We start from the raw sequence: 24,601 nt of genomic DNA, 5'->3' as shown, positions 1-24,601 counted from the left end.
AGAATGCTGCTGTAAGAAGACAGCATAAACACTGCTGAATAATAATCAGAATACAACAGAAGCCCCTCTGTTCCCATCATTAGGCTCTAAATAACAACTGCAGTAAACCCGCAATAACTGAACAAAGAGACCTACAAATGTTGTGAGAAGCAAAACTCAATCAAGATTTAAACTCAGTATTTAAGTGATGTCAATGGTTAAAATACCTGCCTCTTAAAATTATTTCAGTGTATTGCATAAGCTAGCAATCTTGGCCACATTTACATAAAACTAGTATCTTGGTTTTGCTATGCATTTCATTTAAAGATTAAACTTTTGACTTGGAAGCCCACATGCTCAGTTTCTGAGGAGCATACAAGACAAAATAGGCAGCAGTTCAAAGCATGCTTCATCAGCTTTGCTGGCTTAATAAACCACATCACAGATCACCCTTTTTCTATGTATTTTATGAAAAAGATTATACTTACCAGTAAAGATATTTGGCCTTCTTTTACAATGTTTAAAATGCTCTTCATTTTTTTCACCTCTTCATTCTTCTCTTCTGGGGCCCCTGAACTGCTCCAGTTCATATTCAGTTCCTCTAGCTGCTTGCTTTCTGTCACTGCTGTCTGCAGGTGGAAAGTCCTCAGATGGCAGTTTGGCATAGTCTTCTCAGTTTTGTGAAGATGAGGATCAACAAATGTCCTACTGAGGAATCCCATGCCCTGGGCTTCAGACTCATGGGCTGTGCTACACCGTATTAAAGGCTGGGAAAGCTCTAATTCTTCTGTTACATGCTTGTGCTGATCAAGAACAATGGGTTGTGTTTTTCTCAGCTGAGAGCCTTTCACAGGAGACAGCACACAGAACTGTGTCCCACTGGCAGGCGAGCTTTCTGCATTCCCCACAGAGCAGGTCTTGCCACTAAGACCATTCACTGTTGAACAGACACCCAGAATTTTTTTCTCAGGAGCTACCTTTGAAAAGGGAACAACTTGCTTACTTGATTTAATATAAGGCACGTCCAAAATTTCATCCATATCCAGATCATAGTGCTCAAGCTCTCCAAGCAGAACACCAGGGTCAACGTTTTTACTTTTAAGGCTCTCTCCTTCTCCTGGATTCTGGTCATCATTTGGAGGTGCAGAGTGAGAATCACTGCCTTTTTGGCATTCTCCCTTCTCATTCTTCTGGTCGTCACTTTCATTGTTCTCACAGCTTTCTGGCTGGTGCTTTAATGGGGAAACCCTCTTCACTGGTCTGAATTTATTGCAGGCATCTGCAATTCCTGTTGGTTTCTGTGCATTTCCGATAAGAGCTGAGACTCCACAGTTCCAGCTGCTGCTGGAGACTAGAGAAATAAAGGAATGTGAATTAGAAACAATTACTACCAGAAATGTGATATGATACAGCATGCTTTAAAGATATAGCTGGCCAAACTGGAAACAAGAGTTTCATCATAACATGCCACATTCATATCTAAGCAGACTTAATGATATCTGTATCAAAACAGTTGAAGAATTTGACAGTCTAGAAAATAAACTTTCTTCAAACAAGACATATATTGTAATAAATAAAGTAGTTTTAATAAAATAAGGGACATCAGTAAGAGCCTGGTGATGTTTACAGTGGTCCTGTCCAAATATGCCATTTTGCACTCTGCTGCTTCTGTTGCACAGACATGTATCATCAGTGTAGGAAGATTTTCTGGGAAGTATGCAAAAGGGTTAGTCAAAACTTTTTAGTGGATTTACTTTAACAACAGAAACAACAGTTTAATTTCTAAGGCCTGTTGTCTATGGGAGATGTATTTTTCATACAGGAACTAGAAATTCATGTGAATAATAACTGAGGGCTACGACTGCTGAGACTGAGAGCCTGGAGAAGAAAAGCATCATGAGAATCTTACTTGTGTATAAACACCTGACAGGACAGAAGGTAAAAGAGGGAGCAAGGATCTTCTCCATAATGCCCACTGACAGGACAAGAGGTGACAAACACAAAGTGAAGTGTATGAAATTCCACATGAACCCAAGAAAACACTTTGTTACTGTGAAGCTGGTCAAACACTGGCACAGGTTACCAGGAGATCTGTGGAGCCTCCATCCTTGGAGGCACTCAGAATCCTACTGGACACAGTCCTGTGCTTAACCGACTCCAGCTGACCCTGCTTAAGCAAGGCTATTGGACTAGATCATCTTAAGTGGTCCGTACCAACCTCAACAAATTTGTCATTCTCTGATTTGAAAATTAAGCCAACTTATTCAAGCATGATGTTTCCTTTTCCATTTCTGTGATGGATTTCTCTGTCAAACTTTCCATCCCTTATATACATATATTCTGTATATGCACACATGAACAGACTCACACATAGCACTGGATCTAACAGACCATCATTTCAGTGCACTGCAGGATATGGAGTTTGACCAGTGAATCTGACTTGCAGAGAAGAAAGGGAGCTCAAGTTACCTGAACTCTTAATCCTGCTGAACTCATATTCTGTTTCACACAGTCCCAGCTGGTGATATTTATGATCTCCATAATCTGTGGAATTCTGGCAAAAAGGGGTTTCCTTATTTTGTTATTTTCAGTTAAGGGACATCACTAAAACCATTAAAACCTTTAGGCAGTTTCTATGTCCCTTTCAAAATGCGCTAAGAGTTAATGCATACTGAAAGTCATGAATACTATTTAAACAAGGCAGATTTATTACACGTGCTAACTGCGTATCAGTGAGATCTAATTTGTGGTCAAAACACACAATTTGCCATGAACACTTTCCTAAGGAAACAGATACACACTTTCAGTGCAACGTTAATGTCTAAAGTGAAAGATTAGTGTGGCTTAGTAGCTATGGATGTCTGAAAATTACCTTAATACTTTTGGAAACTCTTAAGAATGTATTTAGGAATACATTTAGGAAGAAGAAATAAAAATAATAATAATGAAAAGTCATGCAACTTAGTGGGCCAATACAAAGAATGCACTGTACTGACTTATTTATGTATTGTATAAGATCTTAGGTTCAAAGGCCTACACTTTTATGTTGGTTTTATTTACATGTGAAATTTTTTCCAAGTGATACAGGGAAATGGATACCATATGTTTCCCAGCTGTTTTGTTCCAACAGGAACTATTAAGCACTCAGTATGGAAATGAATTCTGTCTGAGTTTTATGAAAACACTGCTTTCAACACAGGGGTCTAGACAGAGGAAAAGGCATCAACATTTTGTTTGTCGTCACTTTATTCAAGTTTACATTTATTATGTTGCCCAGCTTTCCCCACTTTCTAACCTTACTAACATGCATTTACATAAACCACTGATGACAAAACTGTAAAATGTGACACTGGAAGAAGCAATGACCATTGTTACAAATTTGTCTCAGATCCTTGTAAAGTCATCTATTTCTCTTTTCTTTCACTACATTTACAGGACAGTAAGGTACCTCAATCTTTTAATTGTTTTTCTTCCCAACATCTTTCTACAAACAGTTTTTCCAGAAAACTAACTGGATTACCGAGAACAGTTAGCAAATTATTAATGGCTTACAAACTTCAGCTGCTTCACTTAATTGGGATGATTAATTTACACTGCATTCAATAAAGGATTAAAATACAGTGTTTAACTGCATAGCAGTAGGAAAGAAAATAAGTCAGAATGGTAGACACAATCCCTCTTTGTGCTATTTTCTTTGTGCTATTTTACTCGGGTGCTGCAAAAGCTGTATCAGTGCTTAGGCAGTTACAAGTGTGGTTTCCTCCTACAGAACGCTGAAATCATAGGTCAGAGTGTACCAGGGCATGGCTTGAATCTCGGCTGCTCTGTTTTCAGATGCTTTTTCCCTGTAAAAGCAAAATCAAGTGCTGCCTATGTACTCCAAAGCACCAGCACAGCAGGAGTTATGTGAATAGTCTTTAACAGCTGCTCTAGGGGAAAAGCCTTTTGCTCATCTCTACATACTTATGAACTCAGGCAGGGGTCATTAAAAGTCTGGGTCAAATAAATACTGTTTGGTTCTTTTATAAACAAAAGTAAAAGATTGTTTGAGTTTAAGACAGGGGGCTAGAATTTGGAGCAGCTAGCTTGATGCCGAGTCTGACAAATAATTCTGTGCACCAGAGTATCCTAAATGTAAAACAATTATTTTTCTTCCCACTATGTTATAAAAATGGGGGTTTTAAACTTTGATTCAATAATATGAGAGAACTAGATAACACCATTGTGTATTGCTGAAGTTAAAAGAGAGAGGAACATCAAAACTGGGGAAACTTCATTTACATCAGTAGTATCATGCTGCCTGATAGAACTAGAGTGCCAAACCATTTCCTTGGCATGAAAGAAAATAGTATTTGATGAAAACCCAGGATCAAATTAAGTTTCCTGATCATGCTTCATGCTCTGTGCCCTTCTTGAGGAGGAAACTATTGTAAAATGTGAATAAACGTCCCTCTAGGCTTATTTATAACTTTATTTATATATTTATTTCTTTGTCTGTTTAAAGCTATCCCAGAACTACTGGGGGCTAATAGTCAGAAAAGCAGATAATTAGGATGTAATTTCTCTTGCAGTTTAATCACTTAATCAGATTTTGGGTTAGGAGTGAAAATTTACCTTGAACTTTCTAAAAAGGATCTTTGCAGTATGCTTTAAATTAGAAGCATCTGCTGACTGCATGCTATTTTTCAACATCTCTAGGGCAGAGGGAGGTGAGAGGAGTTTTATCTTGTGTACAAGCATCGGTAGAACTACAGGGTAACTATATGAGTTTTGTCCCACCATCAAGACTGTCTCATGCACAGATGAAACTTCACTCTTGCGGCCAGCAGTTTCTGTCATATGATCTAATGCCAAACAACAGATTATCCTCAAATTGTCCTGGGTATACTTCAGCTCAATAATGAAACTACTATTGAAATTCACTGCTCATGTGCATGCAAGAGCCTGTCTCCTTGGCATATAGGTACAGTGAGAGAAGGTGGTAAAAGGCATCATATCACACTACACATCAGTACCATTAGAAAACAAATTGAACATACTGTAGGATGGTATTTGTAGATGCTGCAATGCCAGATCTTCAGGAACCCAGGACTCACATTAATAGAGCACTGAATGACTGAAGAAATGGTCAAACTCCCAACAGTGGATTTCTGTCACCATTACTCATTTTGGTTTATGCTTTGACCAGTGTTCTGTAGTTACAAATGCTGCTGTTGAACAGATGGGTGTAGCAGTACATCCAAATCCCCTCCCTTCCCCGTGAAGTCAGAAGGGAGAAACAGAGGGAGATATCTCCCCCCACCCTGTCAGTAGACTCATTTGAACTCTTCCCCAAAGCCACATGGCCCGACCAGGCACAGTAAGACAGAGACTCTGTGCTGGGGCATGTCTGCACAGAGGACAGATCTTTATCTGTTCCTGGCACCCACTTCTATTGTCTGGGCTTTGGAAATATTCTCCTGGTGACATGTGACAAAAATTAGACTTGGTTGTATATAAATGAGTCAGTTGTGGAGCGAGTGAGCTCTTTCTCTCAGGTTTTTCCTCATCACACATATGGACTAGCAGCTGTAGCAGCTCAGGAGGATTCTCCAATAAAAAGGGGTGAAAAGAGGAATTCCCACAATCAGCATATAGTGTTGTGAGTATCTGACATATTCTTAAGTCCCCAGGAAGCTTATTCCTTTCTTAAGTGGAGTTTTACTGCTACTTTTAGATCTATCTTTTCCAACACTTTTAACTATTCTTTTAACTATTCTAAAGCAATCTGTAACCATTCCTATTGTGAAGATGACCCCTAACCAAACTATCGAATTTTTATCACGTTACAAGGAAGATGGAGACAATTTATAAATAAATAAATAAATGAAAATTATTATAAATCTCTTGCCTTATCCCTCCTTATTCGTAATACTGGGACATACAACAGGCAGCAGTGCAGGCAAGTAGACAAATAGATGTAAAGATCTGAGTCATTTGCACATCAGATGGTAACAGTGTCCATGTTGCTTTCCTAGATCACTTGACAGCTACATACTGGTTTAACAGCAATTAAAGAGAACTTCAATTAATTTATTCCACAGGTGCCAACCAGTGACCCCATTACTATGTTACATCTGCCACAGAATTCCTTGAACCTTTTTATCTTGGTATCTGTTACCGCTTGGGGTGGAGAGCATTATCTTCTAGTCAGCTGCATTAAACCACCATGCAGGAAAAAAATCTGGATAACTTCCTTTTATCCCAAGAGGCATCAGTTAACAATGCCACTGATGCTTCAGCTTAATGACCTGATCTTCAGCCAGGCTGTGCTAACTTTACATTTTCTGTATGACAACCTTTGTTTTCTATGAAAACACGGCAAAACTGTGAACAATGGAGAACAACAAGCTGTTTGGGCCCTGAATCTGAGTATGGTAAGACTGTGTTAAGACTGTCTGATGGTTTTATCATGCCTAATGGATCTTTCAGTGGTCTGTGAATCTCTGAAGTTGAATCGTGGTTATTTCTTGCTGACAAAGATATGACTGCATTAAGGTCACTTCTCTAGTAATACTTCATCAAAATAACTTGGTTGCAATGTTCTTTGGGAGAAAAGTCCTTGAGGAGTAACCAGAACTATACTGAGACTAGAGAATATGGCCTTGAGAGGTGTCTTCTGATTTAAATTTTCTATGATGAAGATGCAACCACCCTGGAAGAACACCACCTGCCTGTATGTGGTAGCCAGACTGGAAACAAAAGCACAGAACAACAGTCAAGAGACTGAGGACTTTTACCTCAAGAACTTGTCAGCATGTACTTGGAAACTCTCAGTATACAACTCTGACTACCCTTGCTGGCAACACAAGCAGCTTCTTTGCCATTTAGATTTCAATTGTTTACCCTTTAAAATGGGTAAAGAGAAGGATGCTGGGAACAACAGACCAGTCAGCCTCTCCTCTGTGACTGGAAAGATCATGGAACAGATTCTTCTGGATGCTCTGTGATGATATATGGATGATAGAGGAGTGAGTAGAGACAACCAAGAAGGCTTTCCAAGGGTAAATCACACCTGACTAATCTTAGCAACCTTCTGTGATAGAATGACCACACCAATGGACAAGGGAAGAGCTAATCATGTCATTTGTCTCCACTTCTGTAAGGCCTTTGACATAGCCCCCCCCCCCCAACATACTTTCCTCAAATTTGGAGATATAGGTTTGATGGATGGACTGTTTGATGCAAATGGAATTGGCTGGATGGCGACATCCAGAGTATTGCAGTCAACAGCTCAGTGTCCAGATGGAGATTAGTAACAAGTGGGTTTGTACTGGGACTAGTGCTGTTCAATATTAATGACATAGTGGGACTGAATGCATGCTCAGCAAATCTGCAGATGCCACCAACCTGTATGGTGTATTTAGTTCACTTGAGGGAAGGGATGATATCCAGAGGGATCTTTACCAGGGTTGAGAACTAGGCCAATGGAATCCTCTTGAAGTTCAACAAGGCTAAGTGTAAAATTTAGCATACTTTTGATGAGAGTAGTGAGACACTGGAACAGGTTGCCCAGAGAAGCTGTGGATGTCTCATTCCTGAAAGTGTTCATCAAAGCTGTGGATGTCTCATCCCTGGAAGCTGAATGGGGCTTTGAGCAACCCGATCTAATGAAAGGTATCCCTGCCCATGAAAGGGGCATTGAATTAGATATATTTGAAGATCCCTTCCAACCCAAACCATTCCAGGATTCTATGATTCTATAAATGAGAGCAAACCTTTTTAGGTTGACTTCACTGCTACCAAAGGATGAACACATTCAAATGACTTTTTGTTATCAGAAACTCTTCCTCCAAAACTTCACTTACTGTGGAGTTTACCTCACTTCCTATGATCATCCTAAGGAAGCCCAGGATTAGCATTGAGAATGGCCCAGTATCTATTAATTTTTATTTTTTAAAATACACTATTTCACCGTATTGCTCACATACTCTATAAACATCTGGGGGGGAGAGTAAACATACACAGTTTCACGTTCGGAGTTTCACTGTCCTATAACTAAAAATATGCCTGAGTTTCTTACTTGTGATATGACTTCCACAGAGACTCTTCAGTCAGTTAAGACTTATACTCGCTGTAGATCCATTTAGAGCACTGTGATTCCAACACTGTATACAGACACGAAGGTTTTGTCTACACCAGGCAAATTTTGGAGAATGCTTCATAGTTAACACCAATTTATCTTCCACGTTGGCAGTGTGTAATGGGTTGGGGCAGATCCCCTCCCCACCACAGGCAGAAATAACGACTCAGACAAACGGATTGCAAAAGTGATGAAAGTTTAAATAGAAAGCAGTGAATGTTACAGAAAACCCAAAGCGCAGTGACAAAGAAAGATCCCATCCCCACCTGAGGGTGCATGCAAAACCCCCAGGGCTCCTTCTTCCCCCTCCCTCTGCTGGGCTAGTCTCAGCTGGCCAGGCCTGAGACTGCCCATCCCCCTGTGGCCTTGGACCCAATCAGGCCCATGGCCGGGAGATCTCTCCCCCAGTTACCAAGTCTCAGAGAGGGAAGGAAAGAGGAAGTGCCAGACTCCGCACTGGATCTTATAGTGGTGCAAAGAATTATGGTAGGAAATACACAATTTCCTGTGTCCATCCCCCTGGGCTGGACTTCTGGACACAGGAAGTGAATGCACCGGGGGGCACCCAACTCAAACTACAACACAGTGATATTTTAGCTCTAAGAGATGGAGGAAAGTATATCCCTTGCACATCACATTCTGAGTATCTATTTACTGTTTTATTAATATCACTGAAATAATATTCAACAATTTTAACTGCAGGTGGCACTGTTTTACAGTTTTAATATATTAATAACTTCCAGGGTTACATTTCAAGGTTTTTTACCATAACATCTGTAGCATGAGAACCCGAATTAAAGAACAACCCTCCCTGACTGGTAAAAACAGAGATGATCTGATCCCATTTAAGTGGAATTTGAAGCAACTCTAAAGATGAAAGAAAGGTAAACAGGGTAAATAACAATTCATCCTTTTAAATAACAATGCATCTTTTCCAGGCAATTTGACACTACTATGACCCTTAATGAATGAATGTTTCTTATCTCGGCTTGAGGAAGAACACTACAAAAGGGGTGATTTCTAAAACAGAGAATACAGAAGAGGCAAATAAAATTAATATACTGGATTTACCCTTGTCTGGACTACCTATGAATGTAGGGAGCAAGTAAAGTTCTACTGAGAAACCAGAATAGTTCATCCTGGCACAGAATGTGTAAAACAGGAAGAGGGAGGATGTGAAAATTAAGTAGAAAAAGGGCTTATATATAGTTATCATAAGTGTCATTTTATATCAATTATTGGTTTGTTTGTTGTTTGTTTTTTTCCCTGAGAATTCTTCAGTATTCTACCAAGGAAATATCTATCATACTGCATTGTTTCAGATTTGTTTACCTGGGATTCACTTGCAGCACAACAAATTGTGAAATTAATGTCATGCAACACCACCTCCAAACTGAATTTCACTTTAACTTCTCTTATAGCTAAAAAAAAAATACCAAAAGCTTGAGACAAAAATTGTGTGCATTTTTATATTCACTGATTTATTAGTTTTTATAAAACAGGAAAGCAATCTCTGAAAATGTTGTGAATGACAGTTACTTTGGGAAGGAATAAACCAGTGCAGAGAAAAAGCTGCTGGAGATCAAGCACTAACTTGCATTTATCAACCCATGACTCAAGATTTAGATTAGGATACTGTCCTGATTTGAAATATACATATAGTGGCAAACAAAAATCATGACACAATGTACTTCAGCAACAATATGGCTCAGTGAAGCTTGTTAAACACAGATGTCTTGAACTGTTTCCTCAAGTGGCCTTAGATCTCATGCCTCATAACAGAAAAATAAAGGACTATTTTCTATTTCAGTCATCATTCTACATTAGACAATGGCAGAAATCAATGGGCTAACACTTTATTTCAGAAAAAATGACTTAGCTACATCCAAAACCTACTCTTTCATTTTCCTTCTTTGAAGAAGAACAATGACCATTTTAGTGGTTATTATGCTAGCTACAAATATAATTCTCTTGAAGCATGATGGTAGAGAAAACGGTTATGCTTAGTCACATTCTATTGTGGATAGACTAGAATTTGCCCTACATCTTGTCTTCAATCTCATATACCTTTTATCTTGTAGTCTGGGGGTAGTGGCGCCTTCAATTGGGCTCCAAAGATCCCTTGGAATTTTCCCAAATTAGAATTCCCCAAACCCAAGGAAGGGAGTCCTCACAGAGGACTTAGGACCAAGACTGTACTGATTACATGACTTCCACATGCATCTTTCAAAAGGGCGAGGAAGGAACCTGAATTAATTACACACAGGGACGTTCTTTCTCAGTTTTTAATCCTGTTCTATCCAAAAGAGCAAGTAATTTGAGTAAAAGTTGCAATTGGGCAGAAATAGTTAAAAAAGCCCCAAGGGGCTAAAATCTGTTGAAAGGTCTATGTGAAATGCTTGAGAAAGCATACCAACTGGTAAACACGGGTATGTTTGCCTAGGATTAAAAGTGTTTAGAGTAATTTGAAAACAATATATGCAAACACTTTCATACGTTACAAACATATTATTCAATGTTTACATGAAATGGGGAAAGAAAATGGGATTTAAAGGGCTATTTAGTAAACTCATCTGCAGGCAATGAATAGTGAGACTTTGACAGTACCAGCCATAAAATTAAAAATGTAATTCCACAAAAAACAATTACATTTTAAATATGTTCTAACAATCTTTGTGGCAAAAATGTTTCTCTACATGTTTATATATATATTTTAAGTAGGAAGCTGAATCTTACTTTCTGTATAACTTTGCCTCAACTGTCTCAGTGAATCAAGTATTTTTTCTGAGACAAAGCAGATAAGGGAATTATTTTTTAGATTATTAAGAACCTGACATACCTAATCCTGTAGCTAACATATGCTTAACTTTTAGTTCTTTAACAAAAAAAAACCACATAAAACCCAAACAACCCCCCCCCCCCAACTTTCTTGAACAGTTCTACTTCCACGCTGTTCTCTGGTTTAAAGACATGCCGCCTCCAACTAAGCAAGAGTCAGTATAAGGTGGGAAGCTGGTTTGTCTCTTTGTAAAACCTCTGAATTTTCCTACACGTAATTACTTAAAGTGCTAACAGAACACAGATAGAAAATAGCTTGAACGTCATGCATACTAAAAATTTATGATATTATTTATCTTCATCAAAAATAGCACATAGCAACCTTTTTTTACAATGGTCTACAATGTGAGGAAGGCAAGAGACTGAATTGAAAGCATCTATGAAAATATCTACAGATGGGGGCCTTACACGATGTTGACTGATGCACCTCTTGATATTTCAAGATACCTCAGACATTGAAGTCTGTACAGAGATGTAAAATGCTAATTTCCTGTTCAGCACTACATATTTACACAGTCACTAGGCAAAGTAAAAATAAAATAGAGTTTAGTAGTATTTCAAATTCAACAAAAGCCTTAAGTGCTAAGTGGAGTGAAAAAATAGATTTTAGTACTGTTCCTGGCCTGACAATACCATTATCAGTGATAAAGATCTTTTTTTTACAGAATCACAGAATCATTTAGGTTGGAAAAGACCTTCAAGATTATTGAGTCCAACTATTAACTCTACCAAGTCTACCACTAAGCCATCACTAAGCACCACATCTACGGGACTTTTAAATACATCCAGGGATGATGATTCAACCACTTCTCTGGACAGCCTGTTCCAATGCCTGACAAACCAGTTTTTCAGTCAAAATTTTTTTCCTAATGTCCAGAAAATTTTTCCTAATTTTGATTCCTAATGTTAATTCAAGACTTTCAAACAAAGTTCTGAATTAACTTCCACTGATAGACTCCCTAGCTGGGAGGCAAAAGCACATTTGGAACTTAAACTGGCCTCTGATGTGAAGGACAACAAAAAGTCCTTCTATAAATATATTAATAGCAAGAGGAAGGGCAGGGACAACCTCCACTCGTTGATTGACATGGAGGGAAATGTTGTAACACAGGATGAGGAAAAGGCAGAGGTACTTAACACCTTCTTTACCTCAATTTTTACTAGCTGGAAAGAACGTCTACCAGACAGCTGGCCTGCAGAGCTGGCAGAAGGAGCCAGGGAGCTGCATAGTTTCCCTGTGTTCCATGAGCAAGTGATAGGAGCTCTCCTCAGCAGCTTAGACCCCCACAAGTCCATGGGACCAGATGGGATCCATCCTAGGGTGCTGAGAGAGCTGGCAGATGAGCTGGCCAAGCCACTCTCCATTATTTTTCATCAGTCCTGGCTCACTGGAGAGATCCCAGATGACTGGAAGCTGGCCAACGTGGTACCCATCCACAAGAAGGGCCGGTTGGATGAGCCAGGGAATTACAGGCCTGTCAGCCTGACCTCAGTGCCAGGCAAGATTATGGAACAGGTCATCCTGAGTGCAATCACACAACACTTAGAGGATGGCCAAGGGATCAGGCCCAGCCAGCATGGGTTTAGGAAGGGCAGGTCCTGCCTGACCAACCTGATCTCCTTCTATGATCAGGTGACCCGCCTGGTGGATGTGGGGAGGCCTGTGGATGTAGTCTACCTGGACCTCAGCAAGGCCTTTGACACCGTTCCCCATAGCAAACTCCTGGCCAAGCTGTCAGCCCATGGCTTGGATGGGAGCACACTGCGATGGCTTAGGAACTGGCTGGAGGGCCGAGCCCAGAGAGTGGTGGTGAATGGTGCCACATCCAGCTGGCAGCCAGTCAAGAGTGGTGTGCCCCAGGGATCAGTACTGGGCCCCATGCTCTTTAACATCTTTATTGATGATCTGGACGAGGGCATCGAGTCCATCATCAGTAAATTTGCTGACGACACCAAGCTGGGGGCAGGAGTTGATCTGCTGGAGGGTGGAGAGGCTCTGCAGAGGGACCTCGACAGGCTGGGCAGATGGGCAGAGTCCAACGGCATGAGATTTAACACATCCAAGTGCCGGGTTCTGCACATTGGCCACAGCAACCCCATGCAGAGCTACAGGCTGGGGTCAGAGTGGCTGGAGAGCAGTCAGGCTGAGAGGGACCTGGGGGTGCTGGTCGATGGTAGACTGAATATGAGCCTGCAGTGTGCCCAGGCAGCTAAGAGGGCCAATGGCATTCTGGCCTGCATCAGGAACAGTGTGGCCAGCAGGAGCAGGGAGGTCATTCTGCCTCTGTACACTGCACTGGTTAGGCCGCACCTCGAGTACTGTGTCCAGTTCTGGGCCCCTCAGTTTAGGAAGGATGTTGACTTGCTGGAACGAGTCCAGAGAAGAGCAACAAAGTTGGTGAGGGGTTTGGAACATAAGCCCTACGAGGAGAGGCTGAGGGAGCTGGGGTTGCTTACCCTGGAGAAGAGGAGACTCAGGGGTGACCTTATTACTCTCTACAACTACCTGAAGGGAGGTTGTAGACAGACGGATGTTGGTCTCTTCTCCCAGGCAAGCAGTACCAGAACAAGAGGACACAGTCTCAGGCTGCGCCAGGGGAGGTTCAGGCTGGATGTTAGAAAAAAGTTCTATACAGAAAGAGTGATTGCCCATTGGAATGGGCTGCCTGGGGAGGTGGTAGAGTCGCCATCACTGGAGGTTTTTAGGAGAAGACTTGACGGGGTGCTTGGTGCCGTGGGTTAGTTGTTTGGGCGGTGTTGGATTGGTTGATGGGTTGGATGCGATGATCTTGATGGGTTGGACGCGATGATCTTGAAGGTCTCTTCCAACCTGGTTTATTCTATGTATTCTATGTATTCTATGTATCTTGAAGGTCTCTTCCAACCTGGTTTATTCTATGTATTCTATGTATTCTAGTCTCTTCCAGCAATGCCTGTACTTGCTTCTGTCAACTCTATTTCAATGCAATGAATGAGTGCAGATGTAATTAAAATTATCACTGGAAAATGTCCAACTGCAGGGAAGACCATGAAACAACAGAGCTATACATGAAGTTGTCAATATCCCATAGTCCTGAGGAAGAACTCGCAGCCAGCGTTTCATCATTGCTATTGGTTTGCTGTTGTGGTTTAAGCTTTCCCAGAGTCCAAAAGCTCAAATGGAACAGATTTAGATAGCCTATCCTGTCCCATTTTGCTCGGCAGGGGAAAGCAAATTAGGCAGGACAAAAGAGAGGTAAACTTACAAAAGAAACAGTCTCGAATCAATTTGGAAGTAAAAAGGTAAGTTTAACAACAACAAATTGAGGAGAGTGAATCAGTGGCACTCTCCCTTTCTGCATCGTTGTCTCTGCTTGCAGCAGGTTGCACCCTGCACACAATCCCTGCTGTGTCCTGTGAAGGCAGTTACATGTTTAGGAGAGTTTTGCTTCCTTTTATTGCTAATGACTGTGGTGCACAGCTGTGATGACCTGCCTTTTAACGACTCCAGTAGAAGAAGTAGCTCTCAAAGTTTGAATTTAGTTACACTCTTCAGAAATGTAGAAAGAAAAGTTGCCAGTGTACCTCATAGCTCTAAAAGTCTCCTGTCATCCCACAAACTCCAGGTCACCAAACCACAGAGCCACAGAACAGCTGGGGCTGCAAGGGACCTCTGGAGATCATTTAGCCCAACCCCTCCGCTAAAGCAGAGTCATCTAGAGCAGATCACACAGAAGCATGTCCAGGCACATTTTGAGCATCTTCGAAGAAGACTACAACCTCTCTGGGCAGCCTCAAAGTAATAAAAGCTCTTCCTCATGTTCAGATTGAACTTCCTGTGTTCCAGTTTATAACCTGCTGCCCCTTGTCCTGTCACTAGGCACCAATGGAAAGAGACTGGACTCATCCTTTTGACACTCACCCTTCAGATAATTATAAGCATTGATAAGGTCCCCTCTCAGCCTTTTCTTTTCTGGGCTAAAGATCCTCAGGTCTCTCAGCTTTTCCTCATAACAGAGATGTTCCAGTACCCTTATTAGGTTTGTAGCCCTCTCTGTTAATGTTTTCTATCTCCTGCTTCTGTTACAAAAGTATTTGATGAAACCACGTTTACAAAAGTTCAATTAACACATCAGAAAGCACTATAAACTTTTCACAGCTCAACAAAAAATGCTCCTCTTACCAAATAATTTCTCTTCCATCAGGGAGGGAAAAACAAAAGCAGCTTAATCTGATTTACAGAGTGAAAAACAACACTGAATGCACTTTTTGTCAAGGGGGCAGGGGGAAGGTCTCCAGCTGGTTCTCATCTATGTGCCGTGATTCTTCATTTAGTTTACACCATTAAACTAAAAAACTCGGCTTTAATCTTAACTATTACAGTATGCCTTAGAGTAGATTCTATCATGTAGCATCCTTGATACAGTTTCAGACTCCGGCAAAACATCATCCCTCAAACTGGTCATGGCCCTATGGGTAGTAAATGCATCCAACATTTTTTCATTGGCGCCTACATTATTACGTCTTGTCACCAATGGTTTCTTGGGTTTTCAAGTAAATTGTTGCATATACTGTGGTTTGGAGCTGCTGAGATGAAGCCCTACATTTATCTGTATACAGCCAAATCCTTTTTTGGAACTCTTTTTCCTTCTAATGAACAAACATCTGTTTAACGAAAAAAAAAAATCATGTTTCCAGAAAGCTGTACAAAAAGGAGAGAAAACAAAACAACAGAACACTGCCAAGAAGTTATTGTTGCCAAGTTGTAAATGATAAAAAGCAGCCTACAAAATGATGGGTGGACAGAAGTAGGCATCATACCTGATCTGTCGTCATTTTGTGAATCGCATCTTCTACATAATTCCGGGATGGTCTTGAGAGAAGTTACAGAATACTGTAAAAAAAGAAAAGAAATAAAATTAAAAACACAGAAGACTTTCAAAAGGCTCTGATGTCATGGGCACTGCCTAAATCTACCAGTTCAAGGGTACTTCCAGTGGTCTGATGGTCTTCTCAGGTTGTAGGAGAAAAACAGATGGTAACTGCTTTTGCGTCCCACCTTGAAGGATATCAAACAGACTTCCAAAGCTAAAGTGAAGTGTCTCTCCACCTCAGATTTCTCCTTCCTGAAGCTCACCATTATTCAAGTCACAAACCCATTTTATCTATCTATCCTTTCTACAGGATGCAAGACATACCAAAGGTGAGAACAGATCTAGGTTTCACAGTAATTATTAATGGTCTCACATTGCCCACCTGGGCATCTGTTATGGTGATATAGCAAGATGGTTAAAAAATAGAATTTCAGCTCTCACAAACCAGTGTCACTAACCAATCTCTGCAGCATACAGATCTGATTTCAGTGGGATGCATGTACATATACACTACAGACAACAGAGTCATTTCTCTCACTTAGGCTTCATTAAAGCAAACTAGCATTATTACTTTGACATGACAGGATATGCCCAATACTAGTCAGCATGCTACTCTATGAAGCCAGCATTAAAAATGAAAAGAAAACAGGGATTACTTTGGTATGTTACTAAAGAGAAGTATTTTTCTTGGGAGCTTATGGTCTTGGTAAGACACATGACACAGTGTTGTAAAATTACACATTCTAACATACAGAAATTAAGTTTCTTTAATACCAAGCCTCCTTTAATCATGTTAAAAATGTTTAAATGTTACAGTTAAACAAATGAAAATCATTATGTCTGTGAAAGATCAATGTCTTTGCTCATATTTAAAAAAATAAATAAATAAACCCAGTGTTTTGGAAACTAAACCAGAAAAAAAGCATTTAGGATTAGCACAACTGTAAATTTTTAAAGAATATATAAACACCATATGTTTTCAAAGAAACAGGTATTTTTAGCTGGTGTGCTATTGACCAATGAAGTGAAATAACAACAGAGAAACCTATGAGCTTTCCACACAAAAGAAAGAAACTTAAGTTGTCCTGTTTTTCTCCCTGAGAATTCGTCATTCAGTCTGATGTGCTTCTAATGCACAGCTGGCATTCTACTTCTAAATAATCTAAAGTCAACTTCATGTGACCAGTTGCAGAAGTAGTCTTCTTGTCTGCTAAAGTTTAAAACTGTTCACAGTATCACACTATCACAGTACATTACAGGTTGGAAAGGACCTCAGAAGATCATTGAGTCCAACCCCCCTGCCAAAGCAGGATCACTTAGGGTAGTCCACACAGGAATGCATCTAGGTAGGTTTTGAAAGTCTCCAGAGAAGGAGACTCCACAACCTCTCTGGGCAGCCTGTTCCAGTGCTCTGTCACCCTCACTGCAAAGGTGAGATGAAATCTTCAATGTTCAAGTTTGAACCCGTTGTTCCTTGTCTTATTATTGAGCACCACCGAAAAGAGCTTGGCCCCCTCCACTTGACACCCACCCCTCAGATATTTATACACATTGATGAGATCCCCTCTCAGTCTTCTCAAGACTAAACAGCCCCAGGGATCTCAGTCTGTCTTCATAGGGGAGATCCTCAAGTGGCCTAATCATCCTTGTGGCTCTCCACTGGATTCTCTCCAGCAGGTCTCTGCCTCTCTTCAACTGTGGAGCCCAAAACAGGACCCAGCGTTCCAGGTGTGGTCTCACCAGAGCAGAAGAGAGGGGTAGAAGAACCTCCATAGACCTGCTGGACACACTTTTCTTGATGCACCCCAGGATACTGTTGGCTCTCTTGGCCACAAGGGCACATTGTTGTCCCATGGAGAACTTGCTGTCCACTAGGACTCCAGGATCTTTCTCTGTGGAGCTGCTTTCCAGCAGGCCAGCCCCTAACCTGTACTGGTGCCTGTTGTTATTCCTCCTCAGATGCAGGACCCTGCACTTGTCCTTATTGAACTTCATGAAGTTTGCCTGCACCCAGCTCTCCAGCCTGTCCATGTCACACTGGATGGCTGCACAGCCTGATGAGGTGTCAACCAACCCCCCCCAGTTTTGTATCATCAGCAAATTTGCTGGGAGTACTCTCAATCCCCTCATCCAAGTTATTGATATTGAATAAAACTGGACCCAGTACTGATCCCTGGGGAACACCAATGGCCACATGTGGCCATGGTGACTCTGTGCCACTGATGAAAACCCTGTGAACTCTGTTGTTTAGCCAGTTTGCTCAATCCACCTCACAGACCAACCATCTATGCCACATTTCCTGAACTTTTCTATGAGGATGTTATGGGAGACAGGATCAAAAGCCTTACTGAAGTCAAGGTATATAACATCCACTGCTCTTCCCTCATCTACCCATTTGGTCATAGTTTCATAGAAGGCTATCAGATTAGTGAGGCAGGATTGCCCATTGGTAAATCCATATTGGCTACTTCTGATAACCTCCTTGTCTGCCACATGGTTAGAGATGCCCTCCAGGATGAGATGCTCCATCATCTTTCCAGGGATGGAGGTGAGGCCGACTGGTCTGCAGTTACCTGGATCCTCCAAGACTGGAATGAAATTTGCTTTCTTCCAGTCATCAGCACCTCTCCTATTCTCCATGACTTTTCAAAGATGATGGAGAGAGGTTCAGCAACAGCATCAGTCAGCTCTCTCAACACTCATGGATGCACCCCATCAGGGCTCATGGATTTGTGTGGCTTTACCTGATATAAGAGATCTCTAACCTGGTCCCGACTGACTGGCGGAATGTCTACATCCCTCCAGTTCTGCTCCCTTGCTTCTAGAGACTGAGGTTCCCGAGGACTGGTCTTAGGAGCAAAGGACTGAGGCAAAGAAGGCATTCACCAACTCTGCCATCTCTGCCATCACTTACCATATCTCCCACATCATTCAGTAGTGGGCCTACCTTTTGCCTGCTCTTACTTTTATCATTGATGCATTTGAAAAAACTCTTCTTGTTCTCTTTCACCCCGGGTGAGATTCAGTCCCAAGTGGGCCTTGACCTTGTTGCATCTCTACCTTCTCTGGTTATATCTCTATAATCCTCCCAATTGAACAGACCTTTTTTCAACATATTGTAAACCTCCTTTTTCTTTTTGAGTTTTACTAAGAGTTCCTTGCTTATCCATGCAGGTCTTCTGCCTGCCTTACTTGATTTTTTTTCCAGGGAATACATTTCTCTCAAGCTTGAAGGAGGTAACGTTTGAATACTAACCACCTCTCTTGGGCCTGCCTTCCCTACAGAGCTCTAGCCCACTGGATATTTTTAAGTAGTGTCTAGAAGAGGGCAAAGTTAGCCCTCTTAAAGTCCAGGGTTGAAATTGTACGTACCTGCTTCTTTGTCTGCTGATATTAAACTCTAACATGTCATGGCCACTACAACCAAGATTACCTGCAACCTTAACATCTACAACCAGTCCTTCTTTGTTTGTTAACACTAGGTCCAGCACTGCACTTGATCTTGTTTGTTCTTCAACTACTGTTGCTCCACTCATTGTAGTTAAGCCTCAGAAATCTCCCACCCCTTATTTATTCCTGATTGAGGGATGTATTGAGAAACTCCAACTACCATAAGAATCCCTCATAAATATTCCCAAGATCAACACTGAATTAAAGTGTGTAGCAGAACTATCCAGTGATTCTAATTCCCATGAAACAAGGGGCTGTCTTTAAGGTTGTGACTGCTCCAGTATATGGCAGCCTACAGTAACAACAAGCAGAAGAGAGACAGGGAGAAAAAACACTACTAAATACAAATTAATACGAGTTACACACATGCACAAACGCCATGTGCTGTGCTTCACTCTAGCTATTGTTTAATAAAGATTGAGCTGTTAAGCTATACATCTTGCTATTTCAGCACAAAGACTCAGAAGGCAATTTTGAACTGGTCTAGTAAAGATTCTTAACAGAATCCAAAGAACACGTCTCCAAGGAATATGGTAGCTTCATAGGACCAGCTGGTGTAGTTTAAACTATTATACAGTTTGTAATTCAATTAGAATGAGGCCTTTTGTATTCCATTGCTATGTGTTTTGTCAGGCAACCTCAAAAACATAAAGCCAGTTTTCTTACTGCCTTTTTTCTTGAAAGAACAGATTTTCTTTCTCTTTCAATATTGCATTAAAATGTATTCAGTTACCACCTCCCACCACCAAAAATCTATCAAACATTATAAATTTCATTATGCATTTTAATCATATTGATTTGATTTTATTCAGCAATTTCCTCCCACTTACCTCTGTCTCAAAGAGACATTCACATTCTGCCATCTGTATTCTGTGGTCAACATGTGAAGAACTGGGTTTTGGTCCAGAAGGAAACTAAAATGACTTTTTAAAGTAGACCTTTCCCAACCATAAACACAATCCACTGCCAGCAATTCCCTCTAGAACTATGTTCTCTCATACTCTAGCTCCACCTCTGATCATCAATAATGTTAGCTTTTAGTCAACCAAAACATTTCAAGGTTACTAGCAGCATCACAGAGGGACAGCAAAAGAGATTGAGAATGTAACCCTCTCCTTGAACAGAATTCTAGACTTAATGCTTATTCAATGGCATTTAAAATAATTATTTCCTACTTTTAAGTCAATGATTTAAAACCATTTTACATACAAAATTAAACACCATTTCTCTCAATTCACCATTAGAGTACCCAATTCAACTACAATTCAGGGCTGTGCCCAAGGAAGTAAGTGACAAGGTGAGAGCTAAGCATATCAGGTTGCTTTGTTAGCCAATGTTTACTGTCATCTCTGGTATGTAATCAAAGTGTGAAATATCGGTAGCAAAACTAAAGGCTTATTTCCAGAATAATGCATTTAATAGCATTTTTTATTGCACTTTGAGGTTGAGGTTTCTGTCTGAAATAGTGAAATTCAGTAAACTCTTTAAGAACTTTTCAAGATGGAAGAACAATGTCAACAGCAAACAGAGACAAGATGCAGTTAACTACTATTCTAAATTCAAGATATTAAAAATCTCCTTCTACAGACACTGTTAATTCAGGGTAAACTGAACCTCCTTTATTATACAAAACAATTACATTTGTTCACTCTGTGAAACTGCACTACAGAATCTGAACTATTAAAAATGTTAAGTATTTCACATGGTTCTCAGATTTTAATAGAATGAATGTTAAACTCTGTATGAGAAAAAAATCCTTCAAGGCTGTCATGTTCTGTGTCACTTGTCTGCCATCTGAAGACTCACTTGTACTGGATCACCAGTATAGAAATGTATACACAAAATAGTGAAATAATAGGAAATTAACAAGCAAATGTTATTTTCAAGCATTCTGTTATTGAGAACACCTTCAGTGTCTTCTGAAACATAGCCAAAGTTGGACAGGTAAAGTGACTCTTGAATCACGTTATCAGAACCATGACACACCCAAAGCACTAAAGATAATGGTCTGCTCCAACTGGAGCAGAACCAAAACTCAAAAAATTCACCTCCACTGAACCAAGGCACCAGTATAATCTGTCCTGCTCTTAAATGCACAGCTTGTTTTCATTTAGACAGAGAAAACAGACACCTTCCCTCATTACAGCTAATTTATTTCCAGATACTATCAGTATAAGTCAAATATTTAACAGTCTTACTTGAGTTTATTTGCTATCATAAAAAATAAACTGTTCCATTAATATTCAAAGATCATTAAATTAATACCTTTATATTACATTTGCTTTGTCATGTATAACCATGCAACCATAACCACCCCTTTTCCTAGACATCTATGGAGCAGTAAGCTACATTGAGGGCAAGCAAAGCAACAATATGTGACCTGATGTTGCAGAACATTTTTCTCAATAGTAGTATTAAAGCAGTTTCAGAGAACAAACAAACAAAAGTGTAGGAAAAAGATTAGGCTAGCACAATACATGTGAGAAATAATACCGTTACAAAATAAACTTACTTAATGGCTTTCATCAGCATCTTTAGAGTACGGTTTAGGTTATTTGTGCTATGTATTGCTTACAGCAGACACTTTATGTGTTATTCTTCCCTTTGACTTTAATGAAGACCTACATAGACAGTAACACTTTTAAAGGTACAAAATATCCATCTGAATCTAATACTTCCTATGAACAATTTAGTGCCCGTCCACATTTTGTTTCATTCTGAAAAGGCAGAGAGGAAAAGAGAACTACCAATGAATTAAACAACTGGATGGGAAATAAATCAACTTGCGGCACTTTGTGTCTGTGCCTGCACTGCTGTGTAGAACCCTCCTTGAACCCTGAAGTCCTGCTTGGTGGGTAGACAAGTATGGCTATATGTTGTCTATACACCTGAGCCTGAGGGGTGACACAGCTCTTTCCATGACCATGGAAAGTGACAAAAGGTTCAAAATGTACACCTTTTGAAAGTAAATAAAAGGTCAGGAGATCAGCTGTGTTCTTGACTAAGCATAGTTTACATCTACCCTGCAAGATGAGGATTGACACCAAGCTATGTGGTGCTGTCAATGCACCAGAAGAATGGGGACATCATCCACAGGGACCTAAACAAGCTGGAGAGGTGGGCCCAGGTGAACCTCATGAGGTTCAGTGAGAGCAAGTGCCAGGTTCTACACCTGGGCCAGAACAATCCTTACTATCAATGCAGACTGGGGGATGAGGTATTAGAAAGCAGCCCTGTGGAATAGGATTTGGGGGTGCTGATGGATGAGAAGTTGGACATGAGCAGACAGTGTGCACTTGCAGCCTAGAAGGCCATCACATCCTGGGCTGCATCAAAAGATGTGTTGCCAGCAGATCAAGAGAGGTAATACTACCACTTTGCTCTGGTGAGACTTCACCTGGAGTACTGTGTACGGGTCTGGAGCCCTCAATATAGGAAGGACATGGACCTGATGGAGAGGGTCCAGAAGAGGGCCATGAAAATGATCAGGGGTTTGGAGCACCTCTGCTACGAGAATAGGCTGAGGGAGCTGGAGGTGTTCAGCATGGAGAAGAGGAGGCTCTGGAGAGACATAATAGCAGCCTTTCAGTACCTGAAGGGGGCTACAGGAAAGATGGAGAGGATGCAGTGACAAGACGAGGGGCAATGGCTTCAAAATAGAGAAGGGCAGATTTAGATTCCATATCAGGAAGAAGTTCTTTAATATGAGGGTGGTGGAACACTGGAACAGGTTGCCCAGGGAGGTGGTTGAGGCTCTTCTCTGGAGATACTCAAGGTAAGGCTCAACGAGGCCCTGGGCAGCCTAATCTATTTGAGGATGTCCCTGCTGACTGCAGAGGAGGTCGGACTAGATGACATTTGGAAGTCCCTTCAGGCCTGAACCATTCTATGATTCTATAACATGGAGAAGTTTTTTCAAGCTGTTTTGAAATATCTGACAATTTAATAGCTGCTTAATTATGTTTGAGTTCACTTGCTGCATTCATATTTCACAAATTTTCAGATTAGGCCCAGTCCTAGACTAGCACTACTGAGTCAACCAGGCTTTTTTTTGATTGTTTTTCTTTTTTTCATGCAGAGCTATTTCAATGATCAAAGCAATGATCTATACAGTCAGCTCAACATACTTTAAATATCTATCACCAGGAGCTCTGGCTATGACTAGGTAATTTGCTATTACTTTTGTAAAGCTGAAATAAAATAGTTTCAATTTGCCAGCATAAGCGAAATCATGGGTTTTCTTTTAAAGACTAGGAAACCTCCAGGTAACTACGACAATAGCATACAATTTAAAAGCATAAATAAATTTATGGGCAAAATCAAGACTACTAATTGGAAAAAGGGGAAATAGATACACTTTTAATGGTGGGTCTATCATTTGACGCAACTAAAAGGTCATGACTTTATTCTTCCTTTCTGTGAGTAGCTATTTGTAATGAAATCAGTTATTCAGCCTGGTTGCTTCATGTCAGTGCAGACAGAATATTGTTTTTGTTTAATGTAAACAAGAGTTCCATCAACCTATGCTGCTCTCTCAACTACACTCAAAAGTACTATAACAGCTGGATCTGGAGGAGTACCATCTTAGTTTGCAAAATAAGCATTGTATTTGCATTCCAGGGCCCAGAGGGAACTGGCAGATATAGTTACTAAGCCCCTCTCAATCACATGTGAAAAGTCATGGAAGTCAGGTCAAGTCTCCAGTGACCATGATAAAATTAGGATCACATCCATCTTTAACAAGGGTGAAAAATGGAAACTTGGGAACTGCCAGCCCATTAGTAGACAAGGGAGAGAGGGAGAAAGGAAAGGAGGGAAGAAGGGAGGGAGGGAAAGAGGGAGGGAGGAAGGGAGGAAGTAGGGAGGAATTAGGAAGGAAAGAAGGAAGTCAGAAGGAAGGAAGTTGGAAGGCACTTAGTCCAAAGGAAGTCAGAAGGAACTTGGAAGAGAGGGAGGAAGTTGGAAGTTGAAAGGGAGGAACTCGGAAGGAAGTAACTAGGAAGGAAGGAACTTGGAAGGAAGAAACAAGGAAGGAAGGAAGGAAGGAACTTGGAAGTCAGAAGGGAGGAACCTGGAGGTGAGGAGGAACTCAGAAGGAAGAAACTTGCAAGGAAGGAACTTGCAAGGAAGGAAGGAAGTTGGAAAGAAGTCAGAAGGAACTTGGGAGCAAGGAACCTAGAAGGAAGGAAGTCAGAAGTTGGAAGAAAGGAAAGAAGGAACTCAGAAGGAAGGAATCCTATCTCTTTGTTCTTTTGTCCTTTTCTTTTTTGTCCTTTTTTTTTCTGACCCCTATTGCATTTTGGTAATTTTGGCTGAAATAGTCTACAAGAGTCTGAACAGTGGCTTTCTTACACCGGTA

The 24,601-nt window shown here is 40.7% G+C and overlaps 1 protein-coding gene across 1 annotated transcript in view; it reads right to left on the bottom strand.

The window, feature by feature from the left end:
* SNCAIP (synuclein alpha interacting protein) overlaps positions 1-24,601 on the bottom strand; it is a 100,776-nt gene that overhangs the window by 31,610 nt on the left and 44,565 nt on the right. Inside the window, exons 3-4 of the mRNA XM_054178424.1 lie at positions 15,740-15,812; positions 468-1,330 (exon numbers count right to left, since the gene is read on the bottom strand). Of these exons, the coding sequence (XP_054034399.1) occupies positions 468-1,330; positions 15,740-15,812 (936 nt within the window). The remainder of the gene's footprint in view (positions 1-467; positions 1,331-15,739; positions 15,813-24,601) is intronic.

This window comes from Dryobates pubescens, chromosome Z, assembly GCF_014839835.1.
Source record: "Dryobates pubescens isolate bDryPub1 chromosome Z, bDryPub1.pri, whole genome shotgun sequence".
NCBI lineage: Eukaryota > Metazoa > Chordata > Aves > Piciformes > Picidae > Dryobates > Dryobates pubescens.
Note: the sequence above shows the minus strand (reverse complement) of the source record. Positions and strands in the feature narration are given on the sequence as shown.